General features: G+C 41.6%; 1 protein-coding gene across 3 annotated transcripts; it reads left to right on the top strand.

Annotated features, from left to right (window-relative positions):
* Positions 1–4,730: 4,730 nt before the first annotated feature.
* On the top strand, positions 4,731–24,347 carry hbs1l (HBS1-like translational GTPase). Of its 3 annotated transcripts, XM_086190406.1 has the most exons (19): positions 4,784–4,871; positions 4,986–5,179; positions 5,776–5,841; positions 6,430–6,561; positions 6,683–6,934; positions 15,956–16,064; positions 16,333–16,583; positions 17,241–17,406; positions 18,123–18,240; positions 19,205–19,351; positions 19,997–20,071; positions 20,189–20,306; positions 20,969–21,037; positions 21,124–21,228; positions 21,528–21,618; positions 21,721–21,829; positions 21,972–22,072; positions 23,001–23,145; positions 23,227–24,347. In XM_086190406.1, exons 2-19 carry the CDS (start codon positions 5,137–5,139, stop codon positions 23,236–23,238), a joined length of 2,109 nt encoding a protein of 702 aa, XP_086046532.1. In that variant the 5' UTR covers positions 4,784–4,871; positions 4,986–5,136; the 3' UTR covers positions 23,239–24,347. The 3 variants fall into 3 exon arrangements, with proteins under 3 accessions (XP_086046533.1, XP_086046534.1, XP_086046532.1); XM_086190407.1 differs by lacking the exons at positions 15,956–16,064; positions 16,333–16,583; positions 17,241–17,406; ... (9 more) ...; positions 23,001–23,145; positions 23,227–24,347 and adding an exon at positions 7,479–9,883 and having other exon boundaries at positions 4,731–4,871; XM_086190408.1 differs by lacking the exons at positions 15,956–16,064; positions 16,333–16,583; positions 17,241–17,406; ... (9 more) ...; positions 23,001–23,145; positions 23,227–24,347 and adding an exon at positions 7,563–9,884 and having other exon boundaries at positions 4,732–4,871.
* Positions 24,348–24,642: the final 295 nt, after the last annotated feature.

Genomic DNA, 24,642 nt, shown 5'->3' with positions numbered 1-24,642 from the left:
CATACTTGTACCTCAAACTTTGAGTGTAACATGGTAAAATGTAATTGCATGATACTATGTTTGTGGTCGTAATCACCTGTAGGTTCCCGTACACACCTGTGTACACAACATTGTCCCAGTCATTTCTTTCCTTAAGGGGGTTTATTATCAATTCAATTCAAACTTTACTGATATGACAGTTTTCATTCAAGACTGCGAAATAAGACGCCCCCATTAAGATACCAGGACAGCTTTGTAAATAAAACGTGAAGAAGTGGTGCAGTCTTATTATGATAAGTAGCACTAGAAAGTTGCAAACTAAAGAACACTTATGCAAATTCATTTGATGCCCTCTCGAGGAATTTGTCTACGTCTGTAGGCCCGTATAGATCAGGAATGTCTGGAAGTATCGCTGTTGTCTCCAAAAGCCTTTAATGCACCTTTTTTCCCTCGAGGGTCATAATGAAAACTTCATCTTGTTATCTGAAACCAAATTGAAGGAAGGGAGCCAAGGTATGCAAATTCCCCTGTAGTAAAGTGAGCAGGAAGCCTGGGATCCATTGACTGTAAGCTGAGGACATTTGCATGGGCGCGATTGGACAGGTTAAGGGCGGGTATTGTGATGGCGCCCCCTTTGCAAAGCATTGTGTGCACAGGGTGGTTCATTTGAATGGGTTTTTAATGATGGCCCTCGGGCGTGCGATATCATCCCAGCAAGTCTTCAAATCCTATGTTGGGAAGACCAAACATGATTAGTAGTGTATGGGTGTATGTGAAAGCCTGTATTTTAGGAAGTGTATTAGAAATTCTCATTGGTAGGGTTCACCCTGGACAGGTCGCCAGTCCGTAGCAGGGCCATCAGGAGCAATTAGGGGTTCGGTATCTTGCTCAAGGGTACTTCAACATGATCATAAAGTGAGGATCAAAGCAGCAACCCTTCGGTTACTAGATGGCCACGCTGCCTCTGGGCCACGCCACCCCCCTATACTGACTAATCGCCAATAATTCAGTTATAAAAGATACCTACATATTTCTTTTTAGCACAACAGAAATTCCATTCCAGTTTACTATTACAGTATACACATAATAAATATTCAAAATGGATACAGTTGAAGCTATGGTAGTGTAGCAAAGTGTCCTACACCCTGGAAATAGGTCGGCATTATTGAACTCTGGTTCCCTCGTCTCAAAGTTCATATTTTAAATTGTTTTTTTATGCCTGAAATAAGGTTAACACTGGCTAAATAATGATTGGTTCTACAATGTGAAATATGTCAGCAGTTTGCTTTTGTCGTTTTTGAAGCTTTGTACGTGTCTTGAAAAGCACGGTGGCTGATGAATGGGTACTTGAGATCATGACACTGAGGATTATTTTACTGAGCAAAGCATGATTTTGTTTGCCACAGAGCTTATTTCAGGTAATAATCTGATATTCATTGTTAAAATCTTTTTGGCTGTGGCTTAAGGAAACCCTGGCAATGCTCACCAGAAATTTGTTGTCAACAATTAGAATGCTAGCCTGGAAGTTCAGCTAGCATCACCATGATTTCATGGGTTAGCCTACAATCGCTGCGGTGCACCGCAGTGTGGAACATCACGTCATAGGCTTCACTACATGCTCCTCTGTTTTTAATGTTATTGATGTAAAATGCTGGCTACATTATTTTTAGTGTCACAGGACACCTGCAAATTAACTTGTTCCATCATATTGTAACTTGATCTGTTTGGTCTAAGGAAAGAAAGTTTTTATTTTGTCCACCTTCTAGCTAAATGGAAGTAGTTAGCTTAGCCAGTGGGAGTTTCTGATGCACGTGTGCCAAATGTCACAAAATGCACAAGCTGCCGGCGGTGAGCCCAAGAGCACTGGGAGAACTCATTTGGCGAGCGTTTGAATGAATGAAATGTTCATTTATATTAAAATATCCTGCTTTGTCGCTTTAAATGTAATTTGATTTAAAAGACATGGCTGTTGCTATTAATTTCGGTTTAGCATTGTGTTTTTTGTTTTTTTGTTTTTTATTTAATGTCTCAGTTCGCTGCATGTATGAATACCCTTGGGAACCTCACCCTGTTCACCTGCTTGGATCACCTGTCAAAGATTGCCAAGGGTGCAGGTTTTGCATTTTCCCTTAGAGATGAGTTGAAAAACTTTTCCTATGATGCTTCCAGGTGTCCGTAGCAATTTATGTAAAGCATTACCTCACACCCACTGCCAAGTTATGGGATAAGGATTTAATTCTTCAACCACATGCATGTGAGCTTTGTCTTCCACAATTACAGCGACATTAATCTGATTTCACATTCACATGCTGTTGTTGACAGACTGTACATTTTCACTTGATCCTGTATCGCACTGTATTGTACATTTATTTGTTTACAAGCATTTTTTTTTAACCTCCAGGGCTTAATAGTTACAGAGGACACGTGGTAAATACGAGCCATGAATTTGTATTCATCTTTCAACATAAGAATATTAACATCATTCAAACAAAGCACCAACAATCCACTGATCCTCTCATTCTTAAAGCAAGCTGTCCATCCATCTGTTTAATCCATCTAATCAGCGCAGCTTGGAAATCTTTCTGGCTTTATTGATTCATTAATGATGTGAGAACTCGGTGGCCAAACACAGCAGCGCCAAATTTAAGGCTACACAGTGTTTCAAAGGCTTCCAAAGGAAAAAAAAGTGTTCATCTCATATGCAGAGGTGTAAAAACTAAAATCACACCTCAGAGTTTCTGGAGCTTTTTCTTGGTTCATATGATTTCGTGAGGGAAGGCCTAAAAGAACCAATTCTTTTCTACTTCTGTTCACTTTCTTAAAACATTGGTCTGTGATTTATAAAAAAAAAAAGAAGGTTGTGTTCAACAAGGGCAAAGCAAGACAAAACATCTCATGTTCCATTTCCATCGCATATCAGGTGTTGATCACTGCCTTTGGTTTTCAAATGTCCTAGAAACATTTCAGCAATGTAAAGAGTTCCCTCCCTGTCACCTGCGTGACCCTATAAAATGAGCATGCTTGTATTTGTGTGCATGTGCAGTTGTTTATTTTGATGTGCATGCACAACTTGAAAATGCAGGAAGTGGAATCTTAGAGGGGAAACCTCCACCCACTTAAGGACCCACATGTACACACAATACGCAAATACACACTCTTTTTTTTTTCCAGAATGTTTTCATTTGGTTTTGCACCAAGAAAAGACAACAATAGATGCACAGGAGGTTTGTGAAATTAATTGAATATGTCAAATTAGTACATCTGGAATTGAGGTTTACAGAAAGCAAATGTACTGGGGAAACAAATTGTGCAAATTAATCCATCTCCCTCGCTTAGGGGTGCCCAAACTAAACGATGGGCTAAACTTAGCCCCCAGGGACCCCAATTTGGGAAGCCCTACCTTCGTCCCATCTATAAGCCGGTGTTCAATATATAGGGAGAAAATAATAAGAAGGGGGGAAAAAAGCACAACAATATAGACATTTAGATTGTTATTTGAAAAACATCAATAAATAAATAAACAAAGCATCCCCCCGACATGCTGGACACCCCCCCCCCCCCCCCTTTTCTTCTGGCCTCAGTCATTTAAAGCTGCCCTTCATCAAACTGCTAGTTGCAATTTGAGCCATTCATCACGAAAAGAGCTCTGGAATTACCTAAGTGTACATCTGTCTTTATTATGCTCTAATTTTAGACTGGGAAACACACCAAACCTCATATTTAATTACACTCTACAGCAAGTGTATACTTCACATTCATCACTGATAGTATCAGATTATTACCTGAAGTTTTCATCTCCTCTTTCAGCAGTGTATCATGGATGAGATCAGGGCACTGCTTTGACAAATGTACCAGTAAACATTAAAATATTACAGGAAAAATGTTCAGTCAGCCCTTGTATGTGCATGGATTGCGTAGCCTTCATGAATGCACAAACACAAGCACTAATAACCAAGACCTATTTGTTTCCCTTGTATGGCAGACAGTTTATAGGTTACATTGATGGCAAAGGAAAAAGTGATGTCAGTGTCTGTGTGTTTGGTTGAGGTGTGGGCCCACATGGTGTATAACCAAGGGGCATAACCTTTGACAAGAATGGTTTAGACTTTCATTGCACAAGATTAAAGCTAAGAGCTAAATATGGTAGATTCAATTTATATCTGTTCATGACCTTTTGTGATGGAAATTAATTCAACACATGCAGAGAGGAAGAAACTTATGCCAAACTTTGTCATGGTTCATCTGCGATTTTGTTCTTCCTCTTTCACATGATAAATAGTCGCGTTAATGCAGCCTATTGGTTAATTGTTCATAAAACAAACAAAAAAAAAGAGTTTGACACTCAGGTGGTTGTATGTGTGGGAGGAAGCAGAATGGTTCTCTAAAAGTCTAGAGATTCATCTGACATCAGTTTATGAATCTACGTTAGCCAGTACTTTCCATAATACCAACAGTATGTATTAGAGGGTGTTTAGTAAATGAAGTGCTAGGCTCTATAAATCAGTCCACTTAAAATAAAATCACAACTGTCATCATTATTATTCTCATACACAATGAGTTTTCTGATGGGACCAACAATATCTCATGCATCAATCAGTTAAATTTCCCTGTCAGTCACTTGATCTATTTTTAAAAAAAAACCTTATTTGGTGGATTTGAGGAAAAAAAATCGTATTCATTTAACTTTATAAAGTAATTCTAAATAATAATTTAAAAAAAAACAGCTGCAAACATGGGTCTCTCTTCTTGTGCATGCAAAGAGTGAAGCTATAGAATTTCCCTTGGAGATGAATAAAGTATTCTGATTCTTTGTCTGGTGAAGGAGATCCCAGGCCTCATTGGTGGAAGTGGAACCGGAAGTTACATCAGCAAAGACAGCAAAATATCCGCAGGCAAGTTCTTAAATATTATTTTGAGGACTGAATTGTGTGCAATCAAATACTCGACAAATTAAACCGGTATAGCAACTGTCTTTATCTCTGATTTTGTTTTTTTTATTTTTTTAGGTTGAAGGATCATATCTGACGCTCCCGCTGCTGTGCTTTCACTCAGCCGCAGCTGGAGCAATGGCAGCCGGGCGCTGCGACACATATCACAACAACCTGTGAGGCCGACAAAAATTTCAGTTACGGCTCGGAGAGACGACTCATAAGCAACATGTCTCGGCACAGGAATGTCCGAGGTTACAACTACGATGAAGGTAGACAAGTAGTTATTGGTAAACAATGAAATATTACCCGTAGGCCGCGGCTAAACTAGGCTATTTAGTCGCAAAGCTAATATCCAGTGCTGTTGAATGTAGCTATGTTAGCTAACGTTAGCTTAGCAGGGAAGACAGCGGTGCTGTCGTGTCACTTGGCAGTTGCTCACGGTTAATTGCGTTTTCGCATTAATATCTAACTACATACCATAAGCGCCCAAGCTAATATTGTACTTTTTAAAACATGATAGGACATGTCTGTGGTTAATGTTTACATTATTCTTATTAAAGCTTAGCCTGGTGAACTAGATTGCTAGCTTTCCATTCCCACTTGATACATTCTTGAAATGGGAACGTTTCAACCTTGTAATTGACTGTTGGAGGAATTTATTGAGTTTACCAATTTGCCAAGTCTGCTGACTTGCCTATGATAGGAATCACGTCACTATTTAACAGCTTGCTGTGCATTCTGTAAAGTTGCTGACAAGGCAAAATGAGAGCAGTCGTATTTGACCATCACTTTCCTGCATTTTACACACCTTTGTTTGGTAAGTTAGAATGGGAAAAGCTTTAAATCTCACCCTTGTTTTATCCAGACTTTGAAGATGATGACATGTATGGACAGTCTGTGGATGATGACTACTGCATATCACCAGCAACAGGTTGGTATTGATGAATTGTCATTTTATATATTTAATTGTAAAAAAATAAATAATGCATTGCTACAACATCACCAATAAGGGCTCCTCATGCCTGTCATTTTAATCAAAATGGTAATGACATTGTATTTTGTAATACAAACTTTTAATTTTTCAGCTTTGTGGCATTTTCATATATCCAAAAAACTTTTATAACAAGAAAGATGTAAACTACATTTTGGTTTTACAAAGTTGTCTGCTTCAGTTCTTCAATTTTATATTGCAGCACATTGGCGTTTTTCCATTCAAAGTAGTTTTATACCACAAAAAAACTCAAAATATTGAACAAATATTGTACCTTCCTGTAATTTAAAAATTTCTGTTGCTAATTAAAGTATTTCCTCAGCCCTACTTAATAGAATTTAAGCATTTTTGCTTCAACAGTGCAATGTCAAGCCCATTTGCTGTTGCACCAATATGTTGGTATGTTTGCTGATTCACAGATACCATGAACAATGTTAACTCATGAGGTTTCTTGATGTGCTCTAATGGCCACTTACACAGCACTCACCAGACTACTCAGTTGTCATGTGATGTTTTTGTTTTATACAGCAAATCAGTTCATCTACTCGCGTCAGGAGAGGCAAGCCCCAAGAGAGGAGCCCTTAGAGGAGGAAGAATATGAAGATGCGGATGTACCCATGTCTCCTACTGTTAGCCACAACCTTGATCCTCTTGATCAAGGTAACACGCTCATTCATAAGAGCCCTACGGATCCCACTTGGGCTTGATTTTGATTTCTGGTGGTCTGTATTTATTCTTGAAGTTTCCTAACATCACATTTAACCTGTGTTTTGCTCTGTAGCCAAGCTATATTCCTGTCTGGACCATATGCGGGCTGTCCTGGGAGATGCAGTTCCAGACTCTGTCTTGAGCCAGGCTGCCATAAGTTCGGGGTTTGATCCACAAAGGGCACTGGATGCGGTTCTGTCTGAAGACACTAAAACAGCCCCTGTCACCAAAACTACCCCTGAGAATGCGGCACCTGTCCAGAGGGTTAGCCAGGAAAAAGCGCCACTTCCACAAAGAACCAAACAAGCAGCTGTGGTTGAGAAAGGTAGTTGTAGTTGTTCTTAGTTTGTCTAATATGTGATGAGATAATAAAGTGCACATAATCTGTTTTATTCACCACTAAAAGTGATATTTCAAAGTTGCTACACGGTTTTTGTCTGGTTACTTTAGAGACACAAATTGAGTGATGGTGTTTTTTTTTTTTTTTAGATGGATTGTGTGAACAACATTTTTGACATGCCACATTGTGGCATTAATGTTGATTGCATGCAAACAGTGCCAGGGTGATTAAGTAATAGCCATATGTATTAGCACTAGCCACTGTATCAATAGCAATAAGGCATTTTTCAATGAAATGTTTGATATTTATGTGAGTGAATCAAATGCAGACTAACGTGCTAAGTTTGTCATATTGATGAATATTTCCTAATGAGCATGTTGTATGGCACATGTAAGACATACATGTTTAACAAAGTGCCTTCTTTCTGTTCTCTTCCTTTTTTTTATGCTGTGATTCATCTGTCATCGTGTCTGTCCCTTTGGTCCTCCTTTGTCTCTTCGTTTACTGGAATTGGCTTTCGTAAGGTAAGGAGCCTGCTTGTCTGCTTCTCCTTCCGACATTAAATCCAAAAAACATAATTACTCACACCCTCACTTGTCCCTTACTGAATCAGACTCACCCAGCATATTATCTGAACTTCCGACTGAGGTGGGGGTTTGCAGCTCTGGGAGTCAAAAGGTTGTTGGGTCAAGTGTTAGCAGTCTGGTGCAGCTCACATCTGTGCATGAACAGAAGAATAGACTGGCAGGAGCTGTGGACAAAGGGCTTCCCCCATTAAGTGCTCTAACCATTGGACCTAATACATCTCCATCCCTCATACCTAATCAAAACAGTCTTTCACTGGGAATGTTAGCATCTTTGAATATGTCCTCAGCATCTCACATTTCCCCTCCTTCACTATCGGTTTCTTTCTGTAGTCTGTCAATTAATAAACCCAGCGTAACAACATCAACTTCTCCGGTTGCTCCTCCTGGCTTTGGGAGTCTTAGTTCGGTCCTCCAGAGTAGTCAACAATCAGTGGGATTTGGGGCTGGAAGCAAAGCCACAAGTATTGATCCTAAGGGAAGCCCATCGTTGGCTGATCTAATCCAGGAACATTCAAACCGAAGTCCGTCTCTCAGTGACTCCTGCAGTTTAACGTCTGTGAAGTGTCGAGGTACGGCTGGAGCTCAAACATTCTCACTGGCTGAGCTTGCGTCCCAACACCAAAACAGGAATACACTAATGTCGCCTCAGTCACAAGGCCCTGGACTACTATCAAATGTGCTCACGGTTTCTAATTTACAGAATGTCACTCCAAACTGCACAGGTCGATCTGTCTCACTGTCTCAACTAGCAATGCAGCATCAAACCAAGAGCTGCCCAGCATTTAATCAGCAGCGTAGCATTGAATCTACAGCACATGCACCTAAACAACCACCTGGCCTCTGTGTGCCACACTCTTTGTCACATTTGTCTTCTGAACACAAAGACAAAACCTCAACCGCCTCAAATGGGTCACAGTACTCCCTCACTTCGCTCCTTTCACCAGCAAAACCAGAGAGGGCTGGTGCATCGGTAGAAAGTACTATAGAGGGTGGAACCAATTGTAAGCTCGACCACAAACCCTATCATGAAAACTCAAGACCAGCTAAGCAGGCTATTGATTTGAGTGCGCTCGTGGCTCAGTCACAAGGAACGGCTCCCCACCACTTCCAGAACAATCTCCCATCACCAACCTCTCCAACTCAAATGGCCTTAGGGCTGAATGTGTCGGTGTTTGCACAGCCATCAGTATTTGCGATGACTTTGACGTGTCAGAACTGCGGACAACAGAGGAGGAGGAGAAGCAGAATGAAGGACAAAGTAAAAGGCCACCAGCAGCAAACCCCACTCTCGCAGATTGTACCGTTCCACTTTGACACACCGTCACCTGACGATATTGTCCGAGCCAATCAGAGAAAGGCTTTCACCAGGTAGACCAGCGGAAATAAGCAGCTCTTACATTCGCTGTTGTCGGTGCGTCACACTTGGAATGAGAAACTCATTTTTTAAAAAATCGTGTGATCTTCTATACCAGCTGAATAAAACGTCATAGGTCGTCAAGTATTTTTTAACTATGTCCCCCTAAAACACTGCGGACCACCAGAAGGAAACCCCCCTGATAGCGACTGTTACTGCAGCAGCCGCAAATCCTTCTAATTCAAAAAGCAAATGTTTTACTTTGCTGCAGCTCACAGAACAATTATCTTTAAGTCAAATAGGACAAAAAAAATACTCTGGCAGCTTAAAAATAATTGCATCTAAAAACTTTTAAAGCTATTTTTCTCATTTATTGCAACAGTGTTTTTGTACATTTTAAATTTGAGTCTTATTTTTATATGCATATATTGCCTTTGGCTTTTAATTTTCATTTTTGTATGATAGGAAAAAAGTTTAATCTTGGCTAGGGGAAATTTTCAAGAGTAGGCATGGCCCCCCCTTTCTAGTTTTGAGCTTTATGAAAAAAAAAAGAGTTTGCAGGTGTGCTGTCGCCTTTGGAATATGGATCAGTTAACCATTGTGCTGGTTTACTGCTGCCTGTCTTTAAGATTGTGAGGTAGACATTTTGGTTTAGGGGACACCTGGAGTTTTTCCCATGAGTGAGGGAGAACACACACACACACACACACATGCACACAAACATATGCATATACACACAAACACACACACAGTAACTAGTAAAATTGTAGAAACTACTTAAATGTAAATATTTTTAAAATTATGTATGAAATATGGAATGCCTTGTACAAGTGTGTAGCTGCCAGAGATTAATTTTGTCAATTTTGAAATAAAGATGACTGAATTAATTGACTGAATGTGCCTCTGTCTGAGCATCCTTCTGGCTCTGTGGGGAAAAAATATGAATATATATATATATATATATATATATGCTCATTGTCTATTTTTAGATGCAATGCAATTGTTTTATTTAGGTGGAACAGCTCAGCAGTAAATCCCTTCATGAATGATTAAAATGTTCAGTTTTTATTGAATCTGTGAGACTTGTAGATTTATTTTGTATCTTGGAGGTTTTTCATTTACTGGATCATACTGCCAGATGTTCCTAATATTTTGCGCTTCTGTCTTTCTTGTTAGAAATCTGAAATATTGGCACACCATATGCATGTAGTATATGTTCTCTCTTGCTAGAATGACTAATTGTGTGACGTATCTGGTGCTGTCTATGGTAAACTTTGAGTGTGTCATAGGTAATGGTTTGAATGCAGAAACTAGTCATTGACTCAATGAGGACTTCATGGCTTGAGAGATCTCAAGCATTAGGTTTCTCATTCATGCAGTCTTAAACTCCCCTGTAGTTCACTGCAGGACCGTGGTGTGTACTGTAGTTTTGAAGCAGGATGAATCTGGATGATATCAAAGTTTCCTGTCTCTTAGTCATTTTCCTGAACTGTCTCATTGTTTGACTGTGACTGGAGTGTCAGTGTTTGGATTGACGTATGTAAACTTTATGCAGGTGCTTAGAGTTGAGTGAACTGGACCCCAAGGCTGTCAAACATAGACTGGTGAGCCTGAGGGACATGTTGGATAATAAGGGCTGATAATGAAGACGAGTCAAACTGGTTTCACAGTATACATGAAGTCTTGGGAGGATTATGTTTGGAAATGGTTAGCTGCACTATGGAGATTGTCATTTGTTTTGTAAATGAAGAGATGATAGTATATTTAAACATTTCTAGACACGATTAAGTGTTGCTATTAACAAGTGGGCTTGTCCAGCTGCTGTTTTTGCCCTCTTCTCTTCAGGCAAAGGTGTGTGGGTTTTAGCAGGAAGCTGCTCTCAGGGAGAAAATGTCACGCCAAGTGCACAACAGCTCTCTACAGCAGCCGACCATCGTACGCTCTTGTCTCACTGACACCACCTACGTAGGAAAATTTGATCATGTCTCAGTTTTCACAGCTTTGTCGAAGGCTTTGACAGTTCAAATCATTTTGTTTCATGACAGGCTCTGCATTTTTGCAAGGCATACATGTTGCACATTTTGTTGTTATATGTTACGAACACTGGAAAACAACATTTTACTCACTGCATGGTCAAAAAAGGCTTGCGCGCTTACACTCAAGTGCTGTCCTCGTTATTGCTTTGTTGTTCATTTTTACTGAAAAAGTCAAGTCAATTTTATTTATATAGCGCCAAATCACAACAAATGTTATCTCATGACACTTTACAAGTAGAGCAGGTCTAGTATCACACTCCTTCAATGAATTCACACCCAACAATTCTCCGTGAGCGAGCACATCCTGCAACAGCGGCGACGAAAACCTTCCTTTTAACAGGCAGGAACGTCGAGCAGATCCAGGCTCAGTGGGGACGGCCTTCTGCTTTGATTGGTTGGGGGGAAAGAGAGCAGGAGAGCGGGGCAGAGACAAAGACAGATAATGGAGGAAGACAGATATGCAGAAGGAAAGAGTGGGACAGATAAAGAGAGAGAGAGAAAGGGAAGAGACTGATGGACAGACGGGGACGTAAGCAGGTGGAGCTACGGGTGGCAGCTTGAGCCTCTTCAGGTCTGCAGCCTCCTCCAGCAGCACCCGGGATCTGGGATGAGGGGAGCCCAAAGGCTCTGGAGAAGAAGATGAGTTAGTAACACATATGAGTATGATTTATGTATGACAAATATAGGAGGACAGAGAGGAGTAGAGAGAAGCCCAGTGCACCATGGGAGATCCCCCAGCAGCCTAAGCCTATAGCAGCATATCTAAGGGCCAGCCTAAGCAGCCCAACTATAAGCCTGATCAAAAAGGAAGGTCTTAAGTCTGCTCTTAAAGGTCGTAAAACATTGTAAAGTCAAAAGGATTCTTAATTCAAATTTAAAAAAGTCCCCAAAAGCTGCAGGAGTTGGTGTTTGAATATTACAGGTGTAAAATGAGCATCGAAGAGTAAATCTAGAGCAGAATCTCCCAATGGGAAGTGATTTTCACACGGCACAGGAGGTGGTGTTGGTCTTCAGCCATTTCAGATTTGATTTGTTGTCTGCGTGCTCTGCTTCATGATTTAACATGACTCATCTCCACCTCTTTGACATTTTTGGTGCTTTTTTTTTATGAATTTTTTGTTTTTGGTATCATAACCCAGGAGCATCCCGTCATCTCCTTCTTGTGAACACCGTTTTTCTGGGACGGCTCCAGGAATTTCTTCGTAGTGGCTCAAATGTCCACTTAAACTGAGAGGGACTCTTAATACAATAAATCATACGCGCCTGTTCTGACGTCTACGGGCGTAGGGTCTGAGATGACTTTCAGGATCCTGCTAAGATAGCTTTGATGCCCCCTCACAGCATGTCTGTGTCAGGGATCAAAGTCAAGTCAAAGTTACAAATGTGAGAGATTGGTCAAAGAGGTTTTGTGACATCACACAACTCAAGCCCCCTCACACTTTCATAAAGTGCCATGAACCAGCCTTGTGCAGCCAGCAGGATGGATCAACGGTTGTTGAGATAATCTAACAGTGACATCAGAATCCTGATTGTCATCTCAGACCCGACTTCAAACTCTACTGCAGTTCCTCGAGGCGTTGGCGAAGTTTGAGGATCTCATGAACGGTGGTTGAAATGATCAAGCCTGTCACAGATTTCTTGCTTTTCGGGACAAATATGCACTGATGCTTTAATGTAATTAATTCCCTCAAGTGTATCTGTGTCTCTCATGGGTCAAATCATTAATTTGCACAACCACCCTGTTCTTTGAGGATGTTGGTCACCCCCGTTACTTAACTCTTTCCGTCACATTCAGCCCATGTTATTTTACATTTGCCTGCACACTTTCGTGTGTTTTGACAGGGGGAGGGTTGATATTTGCATATCCTAGGCGGGCTCCTTTTAACCTATGCTCAGTTTGGGCCTCAGGCTCAGGTGTAAAGACTCTTACTCACTCTTAGTCACTCCAAGGGTCCTGTGCACTAGAAAAATCCTGGATGGGAAGACGCCAACTGTTTACTTGTCAGCCATAACAGTGCAAATAAAGATCCTGCTCCAAGCCTCAGAGCCTAACTTCAGCGTGGAGTGGTTCTCATGCTGCCCTCCTGTCAGTGCTGTCCTCGGGGCAACACACACACAAGATATATGGCAAAGGAGTTGTTTGCAAAGGTTTAACAGTGTTTTGACAGAGCAGCATGTCCGGTAATTAAAAAAGAGGGACATGTTCTTCTTCAAACCTTGAGGGGGGAGGTGAGAAGGGCGCACTTTTCTGTTTCCCCCCAAGCAAACCTTAGCATGGGTTGAAGATGTCGGTTACTGACATTGTTGCTTAGTCAAAGGTGGACTAGGTTTAACACCGTGGACCCTAATGATCTCAGTAGGCTTGCGTGATGTAATTTAATTCCTCGCCAACATAAATTTCAAGCTGACATCCTCTACATCGCGGTAGTACAGATACGAAAATCCCCAGATTGCCTGGAGGAGGCAAATTTCCGCAGAGAACTCTTTTAACATCCAATGTCTTCTGCACACCGCAAGATGGACGACGCAGATTTCACTGGCGATGGTGGCAGTATTAAACATCAGACCTGTTCTGGTGGAGCACACTCATTCCATGCTGTCAATTGATTTATATCAGGCTCATCCATCATCATTTCTTAGGTTACTTGTAACCTTTAAATGCAGCTTCTTCACCTTTGCTGTCCTGTTCCCTTTTCCACTTTCTCCATTTCCCTCACGATATTGGAATAAATGACATGTTAGTGCAACTACTTTTCTGAATAAAGGCCTCTTCAGATTGCTGCAAGTGGCCAGGTTTCATAATGAAGGGACTTTTTACTCTTCTGCAGAACCAGTCATTCAGAGAGCGCTTTGAGAAGATTCTTTAATAATTCTGATGAGTCACCCTCCCCCCTCTCCTGCCGGCTGTTTTTTTTTTTTAAATGAAGAAATTGTGCTGGGTTTATAAAAGTACACAAGGGGTTAGAATTCAAAAAATACAAAAAGGATGAGATACAAACGTTTCACGTGAATAAAGTTTGCAACCAAATCAAGGATAGTTGGTGATGTTTGCACTTTGCAGTTTTTTTGTGCACAGATCAAATGCATGTAGTGCAATACATGGCTCCCATGATAAGTTTTGATCTAGAAATGTGTCTTTTGAGCTGAAATATGATTCTGATTGGTCTTGAAAATCTATAGCTGCTGAAGGTTAAAGTCTTGAGATAAGACGAGATAAACTTTATTCATCACGTTCTCGGGTAATTCTGGTGTTACAGCCACATGGGGGGGGGGGGGTGCAAGGAAACTAAAATAAAGTCTCTAGCCTTATTTGCTGCTTACCAATGATGAGTAGAATTCTTACTGCAATTCATGCTGATCCTCAAAAATGAATCCAAGGTCAGTGAGGTCGTAACTCCTGTGTGTACAAGCTCACTGAGGCGCAATGAAATTTCCTCCAAAGTGCCTGCACATGCAGTATCAGTGGTTTTGTAGATGCAGGAACATGACCCCCGTCGCACCTGCATTGGTTTGAACTCACCTGTCCATAGCTCTCATGAGGAGCAGTGACAACCAAACATAATCGCTGGTAAGTAGCAAAAGTACTGTAGACTAGACTGATGTAACGCTATACATGTGTCAGAGGCACACATCTGGGCTCCGAAGTAAGCAATGTGCCTATGGCCCGAATCGATTTCTCTTACATTCTCATTAGGTGAATAAATAAACACGGATCTAATATAGCAGCCTTCATTAATTGCAGCTGTGGCTTTGAAATATTTCTTGACTCTCGTAAAAAGTCTTAGATTTGTGGCTTAGACACTTGATAACGCAACAGGCCTGCAGAACACTCCTCCGTCAGTGAGAGTTTTTAATGTTCCTTTTTATTGGATCTCATTTAGCAGAGGGGTCAGTTTATATTAATGGTCATTTTGGATGCTGTATTTTATATTTTTAAGTTTTTGGAACTGTTTCTGATTATATATCCTCCAAAAGGACCAATTAAAACAAAGCAGCATGTAAAAAAAAAAAAGGAATCGGTAAAAGCGCAACATTCTAATCCTCGGGTATGGAGGATATATTGCAGTTATACTGTGCTACGGTTATCTTGTCATCTTGTTACGGGAAACCCAGCTGCTGCACATAACGTATCACTGCAAACTTTTCCATATAGAAACAAATCAAGTGTTTTGTGTGTGTGTGTGTGTGTGTGTGTGTGTAGTGGAATAACGTTTTGTGCAGATGTGTAAAAGTTTATTTTATGTGAGAATGAGTGAAAACACTCGCCTCGTACCCTGCTCTTAGCGGAGGTGAGACCTTTTCAAAGAAGACTTTTGCAAACTGCTGCGTCACACTGCTCTATTTACATGTAGATGGGAAGCAACTGGTACTTCTGAAATTAACTCTTTCTGAGCCAGGATGTTGGTGCACGGTGCGTGCAGTTAGTCTCGCTGTGCAGCCCAGTCTAAATGAATCAGTGGTAGGCTGATATGACTGGGACTGGTGGCCATTTGGGACAGGGATGACAAAGCAGTGACCTCAGCATTTCTCACTGCTGCAAAATATGAACTAGCCAATCAGATAGACGGAGACACACAGTGGAGCTGACTGCACCGTGTGGTCATACAGGCATACTTGGCAATCTATATTTTATATACCAGTAAAGCGCTTTAATAATGTATTCATAATGATGTCCTACTATTTTGCAGATGGAAGCAGTGCTAAAGCAAATGTCTAGTCTACTTGTGTAATACTTGAGCTTAGGTACTTAAACTGTCAGTAGAAATTAACAAGATTTTGTTGAAGAATCTTGGTTTTGAGGATCAGAAAGTTTACAGTGTGACGTCGTAGAAAACATACGTCTCTGTTTTACCCTGTCGTGAAAGTTTTTGTTATTTTTATTGTTTTCTCACACACAAAAAAACCCACTTTCATAAAAATGTCATATATTCCTTTATTCCGGTAAATACTCAATATGCTTCTGTCTGTAATGGGTTGGGAATGTCTCATTTTAGAACAAGTGTACATTAAGTCCCTCTCTTCCTTGCAGCTAAAATCAGAGATGCGACTCAAAGTAAACTGGACTCTGAAGTCGTACCCAAAGTGGCCCGGATGACCGTCTCCGGCAAGAAACAGACCATGGGCTTTGATGTTCCCAGGTATCTAACGCACATCTGTGCATAAATGAAAATCGTTCTTGCAAAATATGACACAGATGTGGTGAAATGTTCCTCTTTTATTTACATTGGATATTGTACCTTCTTTAAATGGTGAAAATAAAGGTTCAAGCTCTAGATTTACATGCGCGGTTGATCAGCATTACTGACGTCATCCTAGTGGAGCTTTCTTGTTTCGGAATACATCAGTACTACCAGGGTTGAAATGGAAGTTTTACTTTCACTGGCATTAACGACATTCTGCCCTCAGCACAGGGGAGAATGGCGTTGTCAGCGCTTCAGCACGCCGAGGTGGCAGCCCTGAAAATGCCACTGTGACCCCCGCATCAGAGGCCACCTCCAAACGTCCCGAGACGCCATCGAAGGGGTCGAACGAAGATGAGGCCTCGACACTTCCCACCCCGGGTCGCTCTTCTGGAAAGTCCAGGCAGACCATCAATATTAAGGCAGAGCTGGAGAAGAGACAGGGTGGCAAATCTCTGTTGAATCTGGTGGTTATAGGTACGAAGAAAGGCCATTTTTATTTCTGCAGTAAAGCACTTTCATGCGAGGAGTTCAGAACCGGATTCAGCACATGCTTTTCTACCCTTAGAAGACGATCCACATAGAAAATGTCTTCTGATTCCAACGTGGGTGCCCGAATCGCCTCAGATTGTAGCCTTACTTGTAAATTATTCTCTTTAATATATTTTTTGCCATTCAGAGTGTCATTTCTATGTTAGTGTTTGGCAAATTTCATATTTTGAATCTCCTTCTTTGGTGTACATATAGTATGTCTCAGCTTAAAGGTGCGAAATGAGTGGAACAGTTTCTCAATCATATATTCTCATTCTCAGTAACAGCAGTAATAAGAGACTTTGTAGTTTCAGAAGTGCAGATGATTCTGTTTTCCCACAGCCTGTGAAACCTTCAGCGTTACCTCGCTCCTCTCTCTTCCCCCGTCATCCTCCATCCTTGCTCCCGTTTCTGTCTACCTCACACTTCTTTGCAGTTGTGTTCCTCACATCCGTGGCTTTCCTCCACCATGTCTTATCTTTCCTTCCTCCCACTGCACTGTCTTATCACTTTTTTATAGTCACGTTGGTGTCTTTTTCCTCTGCTCTCATCTTTTTCTTAACCCCCCCCCCCATCATGAAATAATTCCCCTCTTCTATGCAGGTCACGTGGATGCAGGGAAGAGCACACTGATGGGCCACCTGCTTTATCTGCTGGGCAACGTTAACAAGCGCACCATGCACAAGTATGAGCAAGAGTCGAAGAAGGCAGGCAAGGCCTCTTTCGCCTTCGCTTGGGTTCTGGATGAAACTGGCGAGGAGAGGGACAGGTACACTAAACTACACACAAATATGATCATAATTTGAATATGCATGATATGAAATGAATGATAATAATAATTTTAACAACATTAATAGTGATAATAATGGTGGTGTTAAACTGGAGTGCATTATATCAAGATATTGTTAAAAAAATTCAAAAGTTTTATATGGATGCTTTTGGAGAAAAATTGAATGAAGTAGAAGGTCAAAGGAAAATCAACATGTCTCGATATAATGGAGTCCTGTCAAAACTGCACCCTTCGCGATGAATGTGTAGTTCACCTAACACCGCCCGACAGAATCAATCAAAACAGAACATTGCATACTTCAAAATCTCAGCTCAGCTGTTTGCCCTCGCCGGGCTGCTGAGATCAGAGTGAAACGGAAGCGAAATACTGCAGAAACAGAAAGTGGCTTGGGTGGGGATCCATATTCACCAATCATCTGATAAATGTCCAGCACACATGCACATACACACTCAGACACTCACACACCCACACCCACACACCCACACCCACACACCCAGACACACACACCCAGACACACACACCCAGGCACACGCAAAGGATCTCACTAAGGGCCTCGCCCAGTGAAATTACATTGATGTTGCCATATATGGCATTGTCTTATACTATGTGTTGTTTTATGTACAATATTTTTATTTTCTTTTAATTTTTACACACAAACCCTCCACCGCCACCCCCACCCCCCACCGCCCTTCCAGAGGTGTTACTATGGATGTAGGAATGACCAAATTTGAGACGGACTCTAAGGTGGTGACGTTGATGGACGCGCCTGGACACAAAGACTTCATTCCCAACATGATCACAGGAGCTGCACAGGTACATCTTGTCAGAGAGGACAGAGAGTTGACTAATAACTCAAGCTGCTTGCGCGATACGACACTTAAAACGAGATAAACATCTTCAAAGTGGTTTTTTTTTCTGCAGCATCAGCGAGAGTCAAGTGTGGAGCTCAGTGAAGAAATGTGGTGCTTATTGAGCTAAAAGAATGAACCGTGATGAAAAATTCACTTTTTCACATTGTTAATGAGCTGAGGAGTTTTTGTAAGGCGTAAGAAAAAGACACCAGATGGAAAAGAGAACCTGACATAAGCTATGAAATTTCACTATCCCCGAGTGTTTAGGAGAAATGTGCGAAAGTACAGTAGATTTCATGAATGGCATCCACTCTGTAGATGTGTGTAAGATGGGCAAAATGAACAGACTTCAGTTGTATTTCACAAGCATCAATTTAAAAGCTGTTTATGATTAATTCAACCAGATATGAGCGATTAGTTGTTTTTTTTTTAATCATTTCTTTCTTTCTGGCGTTTTTTTTTTTTTTTACAAGAATGGGTGTGATGTCTATCTCTGTTTTGGGACACCGACGTAATTTCTCTTTTCACTATATGACTGGTCTTCACGTTTAGCCTCATCATGCCTTGACTAAGGGGTTTCTGTTGAAGGCAAACAAAGCTAAGAAATATGTCCCAAAATCAGAGACTTTCTACTACCTATCTATCGATTGTCTGTTTACTTAGGATCTGTTAACTCTTTTGTGCGTACTTAATTCAATATATTTTACAGAAGTTGGGTCAATTAAATGCAAAATTGAATTTTATACCTTTTTGAAACAAAAGTGTTCAGAAAATTAGTTGTTTTTTTTAAAATTAAGGTTAGATAGAAAAGTTCAGTGCTCTTGTACACTTGACACATGAAAAAAAAGAGTTTACTTCATGAACACAAAGAGGAAAAAATGTTGTCCGATGATTGAGTCCTTCGCGGTTCTTATTTTTTTTCCCAGGCTGACGTGGCGGTGATGGTGGTAGATGCGAGCCGAGGAGAGTTCGAGGCAGGCTTCGAAGCAGGTGGTCAGACCAGAGAACACGCCCTGCTGGTGCGTTCACTCGGCGTCACTCAACTCGCCGTGGCTGTCAACAAGATGGACCAGGTCAGACCCACCTCCAAGACATCACCATTTCATCCGTCTTTAGTTTCCACTGTACCGATCAAAGATGGAACTTGTTTCAGTCAGTCGGATTTTTCAGAATTCTCGGCTGATCAAATCCTTGAACTGAACTCATTTCGCCAAAGAAGAAAACGCACCATTGCACATTTGAGATAGACGAAAGACTTGAGCAGCAGAATTTAATATCATCTGATATGGTGAAAGCTAGTGTTTACTCTTGTGCACACTGGCTGTTTTGTTGATTTCTTACCAGACCCTGTGGACAAAAAAAAAAAGGTTTTCGCGAAATAAAGTCGGCATTGTTTATTTGCAACCACTTGCTAAATGTCAGCGAGATCTTTCGGCAGCTTGCTGACACGTGCATGTTTTGGAAGCAAGTGTAAGAAAGACCCTGTCTATTCACACTATCTTTTTATATTTCTGTCTTATGTGAGATTAATTACCGTAAAATGATGATGCTTGAATAAAGTAGTGTTTGTTTTAGTACAGAGTTATTAGGTTAAATGTAAGCCAACGATCAACAACGAAGATTGACTTCTTTTGGAGGCTGAAGTTTTGTGTGTGTGTGTGTGTGTGTGTGTGTGTGTGTGTGTGTGTGTGTGTGTGTGTGTGTGTGTGTGAGAACAGGTGAACTGGCAACAAGACCGTTTCCAGGAAATAACTTCAAAATTGGGCCACTTTCTGAAGCAGGCAGGATTCAAGGTAAGCTGGTCAGTCATGTGATCGGTGCGACAGGAAATTAACCTGTTAGCTATAAAGACATCTTTCCCTGGCTCCCTGTCAGCGGTCGCCTGACTCATTGTACTGCTGCTTTTCCAGGAGTCGGATGTTTTCTTCATCCCCACCAGCGGCCTGTCAGGAGAGAACCTTGCCACCCGGAGCTCCGTTCCACAACTCACCTCATGGTACTCTGGCCTCAGCTTGCTGGAGCAGATCGGTAACTCATGCTAACATGGATTACATGTCTTTCCTGCCTCATGACACATTTCTGTCGTTGACCACTTCCCCTCAGCGGGCTCCACTTAAAGGGGAAATTTAAAAAGGGAGGAATAAAAATAGAAATCACCCTTCGTAGTCCATAGTTTGATGGATTGTAGGCCAGATACTCAGATCTCCGGTTACTGTTTGTTCAGATATTATATCCTCCAGTTGATCCATTTTTGTTCAGTCCATTCAAAAAGTTGAATGACAAAAGTGACACAACTGCAGTGCATTGTGGGCGAAAAGTCTCAAAGTGACTATTGTGGTTGACTTGCTCCACATAATTCAGTCTCACAAAATTACGCTCATGAGGCTCACGCAGTTATGATGGCGCTCCTGGAGGCTCCAAATCTTTCCCATCAACCACAATATTACTTTGAAGTTACTCACTAGGGTACTGTGGGACTGTAATAAGCAAACCGTATATTGTCCTCGAGGTGTCTTTACACATGTAAGTAATTTCTTATGAAAGTGCTGATCCTTCGCTACTGTGGGCTTATTCATCTACTTCCAGTGAACATGATTCATCATCATCATTATCATCTGTCATCAGGTTTCTCATAATGTTTACTTGACTTTCCCAAGTTGCTGACCTCCTTTCTCACCCTCTTCTTAAAGATGCCTTTAAAGCCCCCCAGAGGTCTGTAGACAAACCTTTCAGACTCTGCGTGTCTGATGTGTTCAAAGGTAAAGTCAGATACAGCACCATGTACGCGTCACATCCCCTGTAATGTTTCCCAATAAACAGCTGATGTTGCATTTTCTCTTCTCAGACCAGGGTTCCGGCTTCTGTGTAACAGGGAAGATAGAGGCTGGTTCTGTCCAGACCGGAGACAAGATACTGGCCATGCCTCCCAATGAAACCTGCACAGTCAAAGGTTTGAGTCTTTGTGGTCACTTTTGACACTGAGGCGGAGGAATTGTGGTGCTTAAAGACACACAAGCTCTCTGACACCTTTTTATGAAGTCATGAATTATTTGGAGACAGTACAGAATAAAACAGATATTCAGTGAGACTCAGTTTTATAATTAAGAGATTAGCATATTTTCCTCAACGCTCCTCTGTGTGTGTGCGAGAGCGAGAGAGAGACAGAGAAAAAGAGAGACATGAGTTAGTCGTGATGAACACTGCCCCACTGTGGCTACTTGGTGAACTGAACACCGTCCATCTGTGCAGGTATCACTTTGCATGATGCAGCTTTGGACTGGGCTACAGCTGGAGACCACGTCAGCCTGACAGTCACCGGCATGGACATCATCAAGATCAAGTAAAGCCTCATTTGTTTACAAGTGATTCTGCCTCTACAAGCAGGAAGTGGTACGTTCTCAGCAGGAAGTGGTACGTTCTCAGTGATAACTTTTCCTTCCAGCGTGGGCTGTGTGTTCTGTGACTCCAAAGAGCCGATTAGAGTCTGCACCCGATTCAGAGCCCGAATCCTCCTCTTCAATATTGAGGTTCCCATCACACAGGGGTTCCCAGTAAGTCCACTTACATACATAAACACACACACACTCTACCAGCTCTTTATATACAAAGTATACCACTTTTCCTCTGCTTCATTGTTCGTGTGTGTGTGTGTGTGTGTGTGTGTGTGTGTGTGTGTGTGTGTGTGTTTTGCAGGTCTTGCTACACTACCAGACGGTCAGTGAACCAGCCACCATCAGGAAACTGATAAGTGTTTTACATAAGAGCAGTGGTGAAGTCCTCAAGAAGAAACCTAAGTGAGTTTTGCAATCCATCGTCGTCGTCTTCCGCTTATTCCTTACTTGTAAGGGGGGGCTGGAGCCTATCCCAGCATCAACGGGCGAGAGGCGGGGTTCAGCTGGACAGGTCGCCAGTCCATCGCAGGGCCAACATAGAGAGACGAACAACCATTCACACTCACAGTCACACCTACGATCAATTTAGAGTATCAATCAGCCTCGTCCCCAAATTGCATGTTTTTGGATGGTGGGAAGAAGCTGGAGTACCAGAGAGAACCCACGCAGACACGGGGAGAACATGTGAGTGTTCCCTTACTTGGATTGAATTAATTGAACTGAAAGCATCAGTTACACAATATAAGGCTCGAACTGGCAGCTTGCAAATGCTGGACAAAACGAATCAAAGATGTGAGAAAAAAATTTTCATTTATTGAAACTGAGTGCAAATTGTAGCTTGCAAGGTCTTGAAAAGTAAAGTGAGCATGGAGGCTCCACAGAAGAAAGATCCCGCGCCCGAGCCGGGACTCGAACCTGGAACCTTCTTGCAGTGAGGCCACAGTGCTAACCACTGCACCACCGTGCAGCCAGTTTTGCAATCCATATTTAGATATATTAACATGCATATTTAGATTTTGATATTGACTGACAACCCATCCAGGGTGAACGCTGCCTCTCGCCCAAAGACAGCTAGGATAGGTTCCAGCTTGCCGGCGACCCAAAACAGGATAGGAAACTTATTTTTACTGTCCCCTTTCCAGCTGATGCTAAGGTTGTTAGCATGTGTTGTTTCTTACTGTGGGCATGGAGATGCAGCTTTCTCAGCATATGTTGCCCCTAGTGGTTTGGGTTATGAAACATGAAGTGCCTAATAACCATCCCTGCAACAGATGTGACTGATGATCCCATTGAAATAATTCGGTGTGTGTGTGCGTGTGTGTGCGCTTAGGTGTTTGGGGAAAGGTATGAACGCCATTGTGGAGATCCAGACCCAGAGACCCGTATCATTAGAGCTGTACAAAGACTATAAGGAACTGGGCCGGTTCATGCTGCGCTACGTCGGTTCCACCATCGCTGCAGGCGTGGTCACAGAGGTGAAGTACCACTGAAGTACTACACCAAAGAACTGCTTTGTGGTAGTATTTATTAACTGTCCTTTTATTCCTTCACTGCAGATCAAAGAATGAAGAGCATTTCCACGGAGACGGAGACTGTGTGCAGCCAGAGACAAAGTGCAATTCCTCCCAACAGCGTCAATCTTGAAAGCGTCACATCCACCCATCCATCCATTTGTCTGTCTGTCTGTCCATCCAGCACAGTAGCTGACTGCCCTGATCAACACTAACTGCTCGGATGCCAAATAAGTGGAAAGATCACAAGTTAGAAAACAAACAACCAAACCACAAGCTCTCGACATTTCTGCTCTGACATGCGGCTGAGCTGCTTTCCTTCATCCAACAGGTTCACTGCGCTTCCACAGCAGCCTGTCAAATCCCTGGTTTTCATTTTTGCAGTGATTAATCTCACTGAACTCTCCGGGAAAAAGCTTTGTTTGGTCCATTACCTTCGACTGAAAGGCAGCAAATCATTACACTGTGAGCTGTTTACACATCAGCCCTGATGGAAAGCTCCTCCTGTATTGGTACAGGAGAACAAGAACAAACCTGTGATGAGTATTTATCATCATTTTTTTTTTATTATTGTTAATTTTGTTGTGAGGAGCCTGAAAATCTCCTGATGAAGCTGCTGCTACTTTTGAAGTTAGGCAGAGGGGAAAGGTCAGAGGCCAAATGTTAGGAATTAGTTTACCATAAATTGTGTTTGCGTTTCAAAACAGTGTAGCTAAGAGGACAGAATACATGCAAATGTAATGAATAGTTGGGGAAAAAAGGAAAAAGGGAAATTTAAATTTCATCCCTCCTTGCATCCATTCAGAATTCCTGGCGTGTAAAAAAAAAAAAAAAAAAAAGCGATTACTTGAAAATTTTCAAGAAGGCAGCAACATGCTAGTTCAAGGGCTGATACCTTTTTATTTCACGCTGTGTGAAACTGGAGACGTTTGTAAGAAATTCTGTTTCTGAGTGTGTTAAATCAGAAAATGTGTCTCTGTAATTGAGATGGTGTGAGGAAAGACAAATGGACACTTAATCAATACGACGTGCTTTGACTTTTGATTTCAGCCGTTTCCAGGTGTAAAGGAAGGCTCTTGTAGGAACAGGAAATGCTACTTCTTCATTACCATGGAGAGCAATAAAACACTTCCAACAATATCTAGTGGGATTTTTTTCTATTTTAAAAAAAAAAAAAATTTTTTGGCGAAGACGTCACTGTAACGGTTTAACTTGTACCCTCAATTCAGCCAGGGCTGTAGCGGTGCACTAATCTCGTGATACGATGTATATCACAATGTTCAGCTCACGATACAACTCGATACGCTTACATCCTTTATGAAAGATTGGAGGGACAAAGTGATTTTGTGGACTTCTTGTGAGTGTTCCCTTACTTGGATTGAATTAATTGAACTGAAAGCATCAGTTACACAATATATGGCTCGAACTCGCGGCTTGCAAATGCTGGACAAAACGAATCAA

The sequence above is a fragment of the Aulostomus chinensis genome, chromosome 20 (genome assembly GCF_037954235.1).
Source record: "Aulostomus chinensis isolate RoL2024-O1b breed Wild chromosome 20, RoL_Achi_v1.0, whole genome shotgun sequence".
Taxonomy (NCBI): Eukaryota; Metazoa; Chordata; class Actinopteri; order Syngnathiformes; family Aulostomidae; genus Aulostomus; species Aulostomus chinensis.
The sequence above is the reverse complement of the archived record's forward strand: the minus strand, read 5'-3'. Positions and strand labels throughout refer to the sequence as shown.